This window comes from Numenius arquata, chromosome 20 (assembly GCF_964106895.1).
Source record: "Numenius arquata chromosome 20, bNumArq3.hap1.1, whole genome shotgun sequence".
Classification (NCBI taxonomy): Eukaryota; Metazoa; Chordata; class Aves; order Charadriiformes; family Scolopacidae; genus Numenius; species Numenius arquata.
In genome coordinates, this window is record NC_133595.1 from 3,750,483 (window position 1) to 3,763,574 (window position 13,092).

The following is a 13,092-nucleotide window of genomic DNA, read 5'->3' on the forward strand; positions in this document are numbered from 1 at the left end:
GCTGCAAAGCCAGACACAGCTCACTTAGCATTGCCCTTGGGACTCATCTGGCTTTACCGCCTTCGTCAGACCTTGCCTGGGTCAGGATGAAAGCTTATCCAACCCAAAACACGGCAAACTGTATCGGCGGGGGAGATAAACCCTGAAATCAGCCAGAAGGGGAGTTAATGCATTTTTTCTGCATGAATTCTACTCGGGGGCTGGCCTGTTTTCCTTCCACCACTTCCAGTGCTACCCAGGGACTCCCAGCGTTGAAGCATGGCCCAGTTACTTTTTCAATTCCAGGATATGCACAGTGGACTTAATCCTGCAGCCCTTATCAAAGCTCTGCCTCGCTTCTGTGCAAGCTTAGCCTGCTCCAGGTTGGAAGGAGCAGAGGGTAAGAGCACTCCGAGGAGCCCTGGATCCGTTTAGTTTGGAGAAGAGGCGCTGATTCAGCCTGATGAGGTAAGCATTCAGATTTCCTGTGCTTCCCTCTGCCCCTTCCAAAGCGAATAGGCTTCCTCCTGGTTCAAAACCAGTCAGGACACTGTAGAGTGACAGAACCTCCTGTAAGAAGGTTCCTGGCTTGGATTTAAGGTGCTGCTACAGGCATAGCTTCCATCAAGTCACAGAAAGGTAAAGGAAACTGGGCAGAGTACTTAGCAAATAAATACTAAGAGCCATGGCTGAAGTCACCATGGGGTGCCTATACCAGGGACCCCATTTCCACTGTTCTGATGCTTTCAGGGTTTTCCACCAGGAACATACAAGCATTGAATACATGCGTGGTGAGAAGGGGCTAGGCTGCCACCACACACCCAGTGGAGGACAGCCCCTGAACCAGCTGCTTGAGCACAGAGAGCTCCAAAAGCCTACCCACGCAGCCTGCAGCAGCTCCTGCCTTCTGCGCAGCCCTGCAGAGACAGACTGCGTGGGCAGACCGGGCACACCGGAGAGCCAGCTCGGAGCAAAACGAGGGGCAAGTCTCCCCGGGGTACCTGACACGGGGAAAATTCCTTTCCCCACGCTACTGTATGGATGAAGTTCAACAGCAGGGTTGGAGAGCTGCAGAGCCACCTACAGAGAGCATGCTGCGAAGGGGCTTCTGCCTAACGGCTGCATAGAAATCACAGACCCTGCGTTCCTCTGGCAAAGCTGGGCCTGCACAGTTCGTGTTCAGGTCGCCCACCTCCTGTCCTGGCACTGGCACATGTTCATCTGTGTTGCCTCGCTCATTCCGCCAGCCAAGAACCACCTGGGGATGGGGAAAGGGGAAGTGGGGAGAGACAGGAACAGCTGAGCTCAGAGGGACCTTGTAGAAAACTGAGCTGGAAAGGGAGAGTGACTCAAGAGGGGAAGGGAAGGAGAAGTCTGTAGTACCCCTCCTCCCCTTTTTTACTGTATATAAAAAAAACCCTCCTCCCTTAGCATTCAACCTTCAAACCACTGGGTAGTTTCAGCACCTTCCCAGGATGAAGAACCTTCCTGATATGAAGACGTGAGTTCAGAAAATCCATCACAGCAAAGAGACATGTGGCCGTGAAGAGACTCACACCTTCCAACCCCGAGTTTGTACGAAGACACACAGTTTTATGGAAGGTACCAATGATGCCAGGATCCAGCTGATGATCTGGTTTGCCTCTTCAAGGCCACAGCAGCAGTGTGGAGACATGGGTAGCAGGAAGACAAGGAAGGTCTCCTTGCCAAGGCTATTTTTTCAGTGCCAATGGGCACTTCTGTCAGAGGAGCACAGAGGCTCTCTCATATCAGATGAGCCACACCTGGCTCCATAACCTGCAGCTGAACCTCAGCACCACAGCCATGAATGCTACCAGAGCCCAATGGACAAGGCTCACCCCTTTCCTCCCTGGACGACTGTCACAGATGAACCAGTGACTGGCAGACTGGGACTCCAAGCCCCTTGATATTTGCACCCCTTTTTAGCAATTTAACCTGGGCATCCTCCTTGCTGCAACTTACCAGTCTGATTGGAGTAATGAGTTAAGCATTTAAAGCACTGCAGGGCTGTGGAGCACAGGATAGGAATATTCGAGTCCTGTGAGCCTGACACACAGCAGAAAAGAGATAAAGCCAAACCTGGGAGATCTTAAGATCAGCAAGAGTTTTGTCCTTGACTGCAGCAGGTGGGATGCAGCTCAGACCCCAACAGCCCTGCAAGGATTGTCACTCACATGCACCCCAACCAAGAAAACCCCCTATGCAGCTCCCACGTGACAGAGTTCTTTTTCAGTGAAATCTAGGATAGAAGAAAGTCATTGACAAGTTGGGGAGAGGCAGTGACAGATGAGGAAGCTAATTACACCCGACCTGACTAATTAATGCTGACTTTCAGATTAAGAAGTCCTCACTAGTGTTCCATTTCAATTACTCAGTTGTTCCTTCTTACAGGAAAAAGGAAGCCTTGTGCATCAGCAAGCTAGAAAGAAAAAAGGAAAGAAAGCACAAGGCTGGAAGGGGAGGGAAAGACAATTTCTGTAATATGGGAGATTCCTATCGACAAAATAATTAAACTTCACATTCATTTCTCCCATGGGCAAAGCTTTCAGAGCAGAGCTAGCAGTTTTGTGGTCTTATTTGTATTCCTTAAAACTCTAGGAGTTTCTACCAAAGGCAGCTGTAGGCTCCTTTGTTAGCTATATAAAGTTCCTCTAAGATGGAGAGAAATGGGCTCTGTGCTTGCAAAAATCATTCTAAGAGCATCCCGCTCCTGCAAAAAGCCACCTCTCTGTAACGATGCAGAGTTGATAGCAAGGACGGACACAATGCCTCCCAGGCCCTGTTATGCTGGAGAATGCTGTACACAGCTCTGGCTGTGAAAAATAATTGGAGGGTATCATTAATGTATACCCACTCTAAAGCAGGGCTCCACAGCGACACTGAGACTCAGGACCAGAGCTTTGCTCTGCATTTGGATCACTGAGACTAGTCTAGAAGCATCATTTTAAAAAACCAAGAAGGGCTTCAGTAAGGAAGAATCAGTTATGATTTCCAGCCCCTTAATTGGAGGTCTGACTTTCAGAGGTGTTGCACTCCTGGAAAAACAAAGCAGCCCCAGGACACCTCAGACTGGGTACCTGACCCTTAATCTCCTGAAATACTTCTGAAAACACTGGCTTAATTCAGCCACTAACCAGAACCTGTGCCTGAGGATACCACCTAGAACCTGTTTCAGTGGGATACAAGTCCAGAGATGCATAAGCTGCTTAAAGGCACTGGTTTAACCTCCTGGCTGGGCTGGCTCCACCATTATTAATCAAGCAGGTCTACTTCTCCAGCTGTACAGCACAATGCAGCAGCAAGGCTTTGATCTGTTGTCTTTCTGGGCCCTTTGCATTTCCCTTCCCACTTGCTTTAAATTCTCTGGTAAGATGAAACGAAGTACATACACACACTCACTCCTAACTGAGGTGTCCTTTCACTGCTGACTCTTACCCTTCTTTCCCCTTAAAGGCACTTTTACACCCTGGCTAAGATAAAAGCAGATGGAAACGGAAGGAACCAGTCAGACCAAATGATCTTAAAGGTCTTTTCAACCTAAATGATTCTATGATCTATCGACCTGCTTTCAGAACGGAATGAAGGCTGGATGGAGCACTCTCAGCCTACAACACTGAGGGTCTCCTGCCTGCACCTGCCTCCTATTCCAGGTGTCTGACAAGCACTGATTAGATATACTCATAATTGCATGCCAAAAACAGCATGGAAAGATTAGCTGCAAAGTCAAGCACTCACCAGTCAGGAAATGCCAAATTCAGGGCTGACACAGCATCCTTAATTTGCCCCCCTTCTGTAAATGCTTTGCAGTGCAGTTTTTCCTCCAAGCCCAGTGTCCAAAGGCAAGGACTCTGGCCTCTCCACCAGCGCATGCGATGGATGATGCTCCCCCGAACCCAGCAGCTATTCCCTACCTTGTTCTCTCCACATTGTTCAGCGTGTGGTCTCATGCCTCATTTCCTGCACGCTGCTCAAGCCTGGCTCAGAGGCAGAATTATTAATTTCCTCATGAGCTTTTCAACACTGCCTGTCGCGACAGAGTCTGAGGGCTGAACAAACAGGACTGAACTGAATCTTCTCCCGGCACCTCTGAGAAGGAAGGGGTGGTGTAGTCCACATCTGACAGATGTGGGAGCTCAGGAGATCAGAAGGAAAAAAAAAAAATAGACACTTATTTTGGGCACGCCGTTTAAGACACCCAAGATACCTAATTTCTTAGAGTGCACAGAACAGCACAGATGGGGGCTGTGTGCAACAAACTGCAAACTCGGCTTTGTTCTGCGAGCATAATTTGAGCTGTGACATCAAGCGTAACCATCACTGTGCAACAAAACCTATGTGCTGGCAAGGGACACCCAGCCTCTACGAGAGCCAATTTCACACCATCTATGCTAACGAGTGACGTGCACACCAGTACTGGGACACCTCAGAAAGCTTCACAATGCCAGAGAGCACAAGGACCATCAGTTCCCTCATCGCTCTTTACCTCTAACCTGGCCAAGTGAACAAGAAACAGGCTGGAAAGAGGGACTGTAAGATCAGTGTATGGGGGAAAGGGAGAGAGACTGGTTTTAAAGGTGTTTGCTTTGCTGTGTGAGAAGCCACTACCTGCACACAGTGCAGACCAAGAAGAAAGTGGACAGAAGAACTAGGTAACCTTACAGCTGGGATCCACACAAGGATGTACAGCAAAAGCTTTTGCTTTTCTTTGTTGCTTTCAGAAATCAGCAGCTCTACTGTGCTTTGCTAGGAGTAAGATGCCTGCAAATAAGAACTAGCTCAGCCACCCATATTTCCTGTTCTAACACCACACTTTTCCTGAATCTTTTTCCTTAATTAGGAAAACGAGTGATCCCACAGCCTTGGATCAGGGGAAACCTTCGTATGGCACTAGTATGGGAAATTGAGGCAGCCCCACCATGGCTCCAGCAGGTACCAGCTGTGTCCTAGGGTGCTACTTCCTAAGTGACTCCAGGAAGAATCTGTATCCTGACAGATTTAAAAAATGATAATAATCCAAAAGAACACAATAAATTGCCCCAAAATACTTGCTTCAAAGTACTGATATTGGCATTTCTCAAAGGTCACCAGGATATGCTGGCATCAAACCATGCATGTTTAGTGCCCTGCCATCCCAGCATCTCTGCAGAAGTAAACCTACACAAGAACTTCGCTAACATGCATGTCATTGCCAAAGAAAATTCATTTCCTGATAAAACAATTTGCTCCTGGTTATTGTAAATAATGATTGTGGGTGTTAGAAGACAGCTTCTTGGTTATAATCTCAGGAAACATGCCTTGCAGCCTTGTGCCATGTTTACCACTTGAGTTACTTGCTCGTGTTAATGATAAGGCCCCGCTGTCACTCAGGCATGTGGCACGCACAGGTTTCTGCACACGGGCGCCAAGCAAGCTCAGACTCTGATACGCTTCAGAAATTACTTACCTAACCACCATAAAAATTACTTAGATTTTGTCTGAGCCACTTGCTGTTGCTAAGTAAAGGGTTGGCTTCTGGATCAGCTGTGTGCCTTTGGGTGCCTTGACACAAACTTCAAAAGCACCCTGGCTCCCACCTACCAGGGACCCAAGATAACAAGCTTGTTAAAAACGTGTGGATTTCCACGCTCCAGTGTCTATCCCTGAGCACTTGTGTTCACAGCAAAGCCTTTACAGATCATTAAATACAGATGGCTGCCACAAACCAGGGACTTGTATTATTATCCCAAGAAGTGTCGCTCACTCCAGGAGGGAATCTCAGACCATAACAAGGATTCACCATAGCAAGTTCCCAAGCGTCTGGAACAAACAGCCATCCCCAAAGGTAGTGTAGATAAACTTCCCACACCACTGTCACCCTGAAAAGGAAAGCCAAGTCCTGCTATCAGCCCCTGCCAGTCATTTATTATTCCACTCCATGCTCAGGCTCCCCGATTTACATCATGGTGGGCACCAGTACCACTCCACGCTCAGCTGCGTGGTTCCCAGCTCTCCCACACCTGCTCCTTGCAGCAGGAGGAAGTGTGAGGACAAGGGCTGGGTGTGCGCTTCCCTCCACCTGCAGCTCCCCAGCAATAACCAGCTTGTGTGCAGACCGTGCTGCTGGGACTAACCCAAACACTCTCTCCTAAAGGCTCCTCTCCAGAGGCTCCCCATAAGCTGTTAGTTCAATATTGAGGAGGAGGAGGGCAATTTCTTCCTCCCCATGCATGTGAGCTGCTTTCTCGCCAACAGCCCAAGCAGCAGTTCGTGCTGAGGGGGACTTTGCTGGTTGTGGTTCCGTGGGCAGCAATATGAAGGGTATCGCAGCAATGCCAACCTGTGCTGCCAGCCCCTCTTGCCACCCACACCACAGGCAGCTATTTTATCTCTACTTCTTGCCACTCCAACATAAGATACATAATTAAGACTAAAGGAAAATATAGCAAGTACTCCCCTTCACCTGAAGTGTCTGTATCCATCCAGCTATGCTCATCGTGCTCTGACCTTCCAGGAAAAGGAGGTACAGGCAGAAAGTCCCATCTGCCCATGTGTCTGAGTCATGTGGGTCAGTGTCTCACTCCAGATGCTACCTGGCCTCACTCTGCTGGATCTATAGGTCTTGCCTTTTTGCTGCTATAATTTACTGGCATCAGAAAATGCCAGATTCACAACAGGAAGGCTGTAAGGACTGCAATCTGTCGTGGGGACACAGCTCCCATGGCATTTCAGTCATACTCAGTTCTTCAGCAGGGCTTTCCACATACCAGCATGGAAGAGGAATGGGTGATGCTGTAGTCCTCTCAGAAATGAGGGGGCAGAAGACATACCCAAGGTCATTCACGCCCCATTCCAGCTCCATGCACTGAGCTGAGCTCATCTGTGACACAGACACAGCTTCTTACTTCTGAGAATGTGAGGGCCTGAATTTTGGGCAGAATTCATCCAGTCTGACACTCAGTACATCTGAGTGGGAATAACTGTAGCAACCATGTTCCATTGTCACCCATGGAAAACTTACTGCTGGATCAGGAGGGACTCACAAAGTAGCTGGTAGCCAGCTGGCTCTCAGCAGCCATGAAGTGGGATGCGAGCAGGTACGTCTTTCCTTTCTTACCTCCCACACTTCTCTCTCCCTGAAACATATGCAGCTTGCTGCTCTCCTCCCATGAAAATCTGGTGCTTCTGGAATTAGATGAAAAATCACTGCTTTTTCATCTTCCCAGCATCAGCAAGAGATCTGGAAGCAGAGGTGTAAAACCCAGAAGCTGGAGAGCCCCTAGTGCCACAGCTGACTGCTCCAGAGCAGGACCTGGGTGAACACAAGGTTTTTCAGAACAGAAGGAAAACTTCCTGAGGGGAAGGGGAGGATGTGGAGAAGAGACAAGATGCCTCAGTGCCTGAGCAGCACGTCAGCAGATCCCCTGCCAGTACAAGGACTTAAAGCTCACTGCCAGCTGCACCAACCATGCAGAAACTCACATTAAATGTTACCACAGCTCAATGAGCACAGTCCTGCAGTCCATCAGCAGATGAGGGGGCAGGGTCTCAGAATAAGCAGACAGGCTTTAACGACACATTAATCTCAGGGAAAGTCCAGGATGCTTCCCAATACAGACAAGAGACACTAAGAGCTGGTTCCTGTTAGTCCCCGTGCAAGGGAGGGAAATGTTGCTGATGGCAGTTCCCAGAAGCTGCCAGTGAAGTCATGTCCATAGGATACAGATATAGGCCACCAGGACTGAGCTGAGATGGCAGTGGTGTCCCTTCTCTCCTCTCTTCTTCTCCCTCCTAGGACAGACCTAGAGGATCGTGATCTAAGCCTGGCATAGAAGCAGTTCAGGAAGAGGCAGACACCACCCTTGTCCCTATTCCTCTTCTACCACCAAAGATGTAGAGATTCCCAGCCATGCGAGCTGCACGAGCTCAGGAGCTCGTGACAGGCAACCATCCAGCCCAAAAGATACCAAGGGGCTGCCGTCTGGCAAAGGATCAAAGCATTTCAGGCAATTGTTCCCAGTTCCTTACTGCATCCCACACTCCTCAGCCAGGCATTCACAGGCTGAGATGCTACTCGTGCTCACCGAGTCAAGTCCCGCAGTTAAAACACAAAAAAACGAAGGAAACATTCAACGCTCTGCTATTAGTTTTTCTAGCTTTCCTGGGGCAAATCACATCATCTAATTCTGAATTGTTCTCATATCCTGGAGTCTGAGATCCCACCTTCCACCCTTTCACAACATGCCTTGTCCCGAGGCCTCCTGGGATCCCCCTCCACAAGCAAACACAGGCTATTCTTGCACAGACATTTGTAAATTGATTTTCAAAAGGACTCACTCCACTGCCCTATGCTGAAGCGGAACTGCACCTCGCCCTCTGGAAACCAGGCCCAGTTGGCTGAGGAAGGGAACAAACCCCCCAAATCAGCCAGAGGAATGGAAATGCAAATAATACCAGGATCTCCAACATAACCGAATAGACAGGGATATAGGCAGGTGGTGTGCACGCAGGAGTGAATTTAGCCGCATGTGTGCCAAGAATTGGATCCAGAAGGAACAATCTCCCCCACAACACATCAGAAATACAGGAGAAATACAAGAAACAGCAAGAAGTCTGCAAAGGAAGTATCATCATAGTCTTAACTTCATCTGTCTCTGCCACTTACATTATAGCTCTCTGTTACTGGAATCTAAATAAGGTCAAATGCTTTACTGTACCACTTACACAGAAACCCATGCTATGAACTCGGCAGTTAGTGCGAGGCAACTTTCACCAAGGAATTGGTTCCATGTAGCAGATTTACAGGAATGAAGCTTCTTTTCTTCAGCTTAAGCAGTGCCACAGGGGATGAAACATTTACCTGCTGATACATCTTGTTTCCCGTTGTCATAGGCTGGTGTTTTATAGCTCCCTACAACGCTGGAGTGTTTCTACCATGCTCTGTGCACTAGTATATTGTCATCAGTGACAAAAGTGAAACGGACCAAAGAACACAGTTCCGTTGCCCACTTGCTGCCTGTTTCAAAGAGCCCCATGTGAAGTGACATAGCTGAGATGTAAGGGCTAGGATTGGGAGAAAGAGAAGGGGTGGCCTTGGAAGTAAAATTTGGTTTGGGTGTGGAAAAAAAAATGGCTCAGATCATATACATCAAATTCTGAGCCACTCCATTTAAAAGCACGTCCATAGATTTGACACTCGGGTGAGTCCAGGGCTCAATAGATGCTGAAGAACCACAGCTTGCAACGCCTGGGCCTGGAGTTTGGAAATGGCAATGGTTGGCAGGAAGCACCAGAAGGAGCAGTTTTCTGCATGGTTCATGAACTAGCCCAAGCTTTCCAGCAAAATAGATTTAGCTTTCAAAACAAGATGCCGTCTATATTGTCCAGACTCACAGACCTCAGTCTAAATGAAGCCCACTGTTTTATTGAGTCACTTTCATGCTCTTGTGGGCCTGTCCACCTTTCCATTTCAACTCAGCCAGAAAAATTGGCTTGGAGATTAAACTTGGCGCATGAGTTGTTAGCTGGAGAGCAAGTGGGAGCGTGTGTGAGGGGGGAGGAGGAGGGAAAGAGGTGGCAGAGGAAATATGAAGACAGAGGATTTGGCCAGGTTCGATTTACAAGCAGGAGCCAGGGTTGCTTTGGGCTTCCCTCAGACACATTTAAAATGCCCCATTGAGTTCAAATCTGAGTTTGCAGCCCCATCTTCTTCAGGGATTCATTTGCCTTGTTAAAAGGAGGAACAAAAAGACAAATTACTTGATTCAGGGAATCAAGTGTGCTGCACGCTCAGCTGTACCCCAAGCAGTAGAAAGGATTAGGTGTTGGTTTGCTTCTTTTCTCCAAATTGTCTCCACAGACCTTAATACAGCACTCAAAAGCAATTCATTCTCAGCTTCTGGGTGTAAAACGGAGCCAAAACCCAAGTCGCCGTATAGTACATCCCCCTAGGAACAAAGAGCGCTTTGCATTTGTGCATCATATCAGCTTCTATCAGAGACTTCATAAACCCTTTGCAAACACCTATCAGATCCAATTCCCTTATTCCTCTAGGGAAATAGGTCAGATTATAGGCAAGTTTACAAATGAATTAAGTAAGGCTCCACAGTCTACCTCCAGCTCTGCTGGAATTCAGCTACAACTTTTGCCAACTTTAACAGAAGCTAAATACAGACCAGGCAAGTTACAACTAATACTGCTAAGTGGACCCCTGGTCTCATTTGCCATTCAAGGAGCAGCAGTGGGATCTACAGCTCCAGTTAACAGCGACACAAACTAGGTGCCCAGAAACTGAGGCATCCAAAACCCAGAGTTATCCTTGCTACAGCGACCTTCTGGATCTGCTCAAAATCACAAGATTCGTGGCAGAGCAACAATATGACCCAACACTTCCCAATCCTGTGCTGTGATTACCAGATGCCCCAGCTCCTCCCATGCTCAGTATCATAAAGTGGAAAAAAATTAATACCCATCAGAGGCCTGTGATGCTAATGGATTAATTTATGTCTCTGCTACTGGTCTGCAAATACCCAGCTCCTTTTAGAACACGGGAAGGCAGGGGGAAACAGGGCTCCTACGATACATTTTTGTAGATAGACTGAGAAAGAAACAACATATTGAGCCAAATGTTCCTGGAAATGAAAGCGTCAATTTAATGCAGGGCATTATTATTGTTTATTAACTATATATCACCACACATAGATGAAGAAACAGAGACCCTGTGACTTCCTAGCCCAACACCAGACAGCTGAGTGAGCTCAGAGTAAAACTAGAGATCTCTTAGAATCCTACTCCGTGTTAGTGTCAAAGAAATTCCTGCTATGCAAAAGTAAGATGGGGAGAAAATCTATGGCAGCACCAGACAGGATGCCCTGAAGCTCATACAAGCTCATCCATGTAGTCATTTTAGCAGGTAGACCCTCAGCTCACATTCCCAGCAACAAACCCAAAGTGACTTCAGTGACGTGACTGCATTTACACAGAGCGAGTGAGATCGCAGCTGCAGAACCAGGCCCCAGAAGCAATAGCATCTGCACCCTGAAGCCCAGGCAGAAAATAAATGATTCTCACCTCTGACTCCCCCCCCATAAAGAAGCAGAGAGTCAAGACCAGCAGCAGTTTTAAGAACCAGACGACTGCCAGTATGTCTTTCACCCCCTGCAAACACATTGGCCTCTCCCCCTTCTCCACTATTTATGTAACACGAACTGCCTTCTATTCAGGAGGAGTCATTCTCTATTAACAGAGCTTGGCAAAGATCAGGAATTATCTGTGCCAACTTTCAAGCCTGCTGCCTTAAGGCAGATGGCAGGGAAAAGTATCCCAGCCTGGTTCCCCAAACCTCTTCTCCCAGCAAGCAGAGATAAATCAAAACAGGAAAAAAGGGTCAGGTATGTGTGAAGGGCTAATTTCAGTGCAGGAGACAGCCTGTGTCTGGGGTGCCCTGCTCTGCAATGGGCATTGCTGACCCCCCCGCGACGGGCAAAGCCTGTAGGCTGACAGCAAGGGCACAGGTTTCACTGCAAGTTTTATACTTCCAGAGTTACAACAAGAAAGAAGAGATGCTTTGCCCCTCCAAGTCAACGATGCTGCTATCAGCAAAAAATCAGCACTGCTTATGACTAGCTGAACTGTACCTTTATGGGAAAGCAAATCCCTCTGGGGCAGCTGGAAGGGCAGGATTCCCACAGTTACTACAGACCCACAGCACAAAAGAAGAGCTGCGAGTACAGAGCATCCTCAGCTACCCATCAGCAGAAGACAGCTGTTCCACCATCCCCACCACAGTGGGTCTCCCGGGAGCAATTCCAGTGTCTGGGGGTTCAATCCACCCCCAACAAAGTCAAATTGCGCTCAGCCACTGGCAGGAATAGACACATGTGGACCCCCGAGCTGTGTAGTGCTGAGTGTCCAGTTCTGGTGAAATCCATGTGATGTGCAAGTGCCTTGTTCTTGCAAAAGGATGGCATCATCTCCAGCTCTAAGCAACCAAATTTAAACCTCTATTGCTTGTTTTGCCGAATTTTTTCTGTCTGTATTTTCTCCCGTTAATGGTGTGGCACTCCAGTCATTAATCTTTTCTGTTTTTCAACTCTAGAAAAGCATGACTCAATAGCAGTGCTGAGACCTCAGAAAGCTTCTCTCACGGTGCTGCAGAGGACAGTTAATGACAGTATGACAGGCAAGAGGGTCGTAAATAATATTCTACTGGGTGGTAATTCAGAGAGTTGTTGTAGCTCGTGCCTGAAGCACGCTGCCATCAATGGGACAATTTACAAACTCACAGTTAAGCCCATGCTGAAACATATTCTGGACCGGGGTCAATGGAAAGTCTCTCGCTGACTGCATCTAGAGCTGGATTAAGCACTTAACTCTTACACTGTCTCCTCCATGTTCCTGAATTATTCATTAAAGGCCAGGCACTGCAATCCATACTCACACTGCGTTTAATCTGTCCTTTAAATTGACTTGCATTAGTCTGAGTCACAGGCACTATAGCACCTTACTCTTTAAACAGTCTCACTGAATGCAGCAGAGCTATTCATGAAATAAGGTGCTTCTCTGGAAGAGGAAAGGAGGCAGGATCCAGCCCTTAGAAAAGACATCAGTAAGGCTAGACCTCAGAGAAAATTCAGCCTGGTAAAGCTGCATCAAGATGAATGAACTCAAGTAAATCTGTGTGAAATCAATCATTTAAAGAGATAGCCTGTTCTGTGGTATCACAAGGGAGACATAACGGAGTGCTAGAAACTAATATTTCATTGTTCAACTTCATCACGAGGTCTGGAAACACATTCCCCTGCCCCTGGCCACACATTCACAGAGCCGAATGGCAGCTCACGCGCACACCTCGTGAGGACTGTTTTATCTCTCTATGCAGAGAGAAACAGGGAGGTGTGTGGAAAGGGGGAATGCAAAGGACGTGTTCCACTCCTCTCAACTGGCACAAAAGGAACAAAAAGTAAATGGGACTGCTTGTCACCAAGGAGGTAACAAGTACCCACACTTCCCAGCAACTCCTTCCCCTGCCAACCCTGCAACTTCCAGTAACCGAGGCTCCCAGACCATGTTACTGGCTCTGATCCTGAAATCCCCTGGGGCTCCTTAAACAGCAGA

General features: G+C 47.9%; 1 protein-coding gene across 1 annotated transcript in view; it reads right to left on the reverse strand.

Annotated features, from left to right (window-relative positions):
* The window catches only part of DISP3 (dispatched RND transporter family member 3), a 32,381-nt gene extending 21,375 nt beyond the window's left edge, over nt 1–11,006 (reverse strand). The window contains exons 1-2 of the mRNA XM_074161647.1: nt 10,941–11,006; nt 1,172–1,237 (exon numbers count right to left, since the gene is read on the reverse strand). Coding sequence (XP_074017748.1) covers nt 1,172–1,237; nt 10,941–11,006 — 132 coding nt within the window. The remainder of the gene's footprint in view (nt 1–1,171; nt 1,238–10,940) is intronic.
* Nucleotides 11,007–13,092: the final 2,086 nt, after the last annotated feature.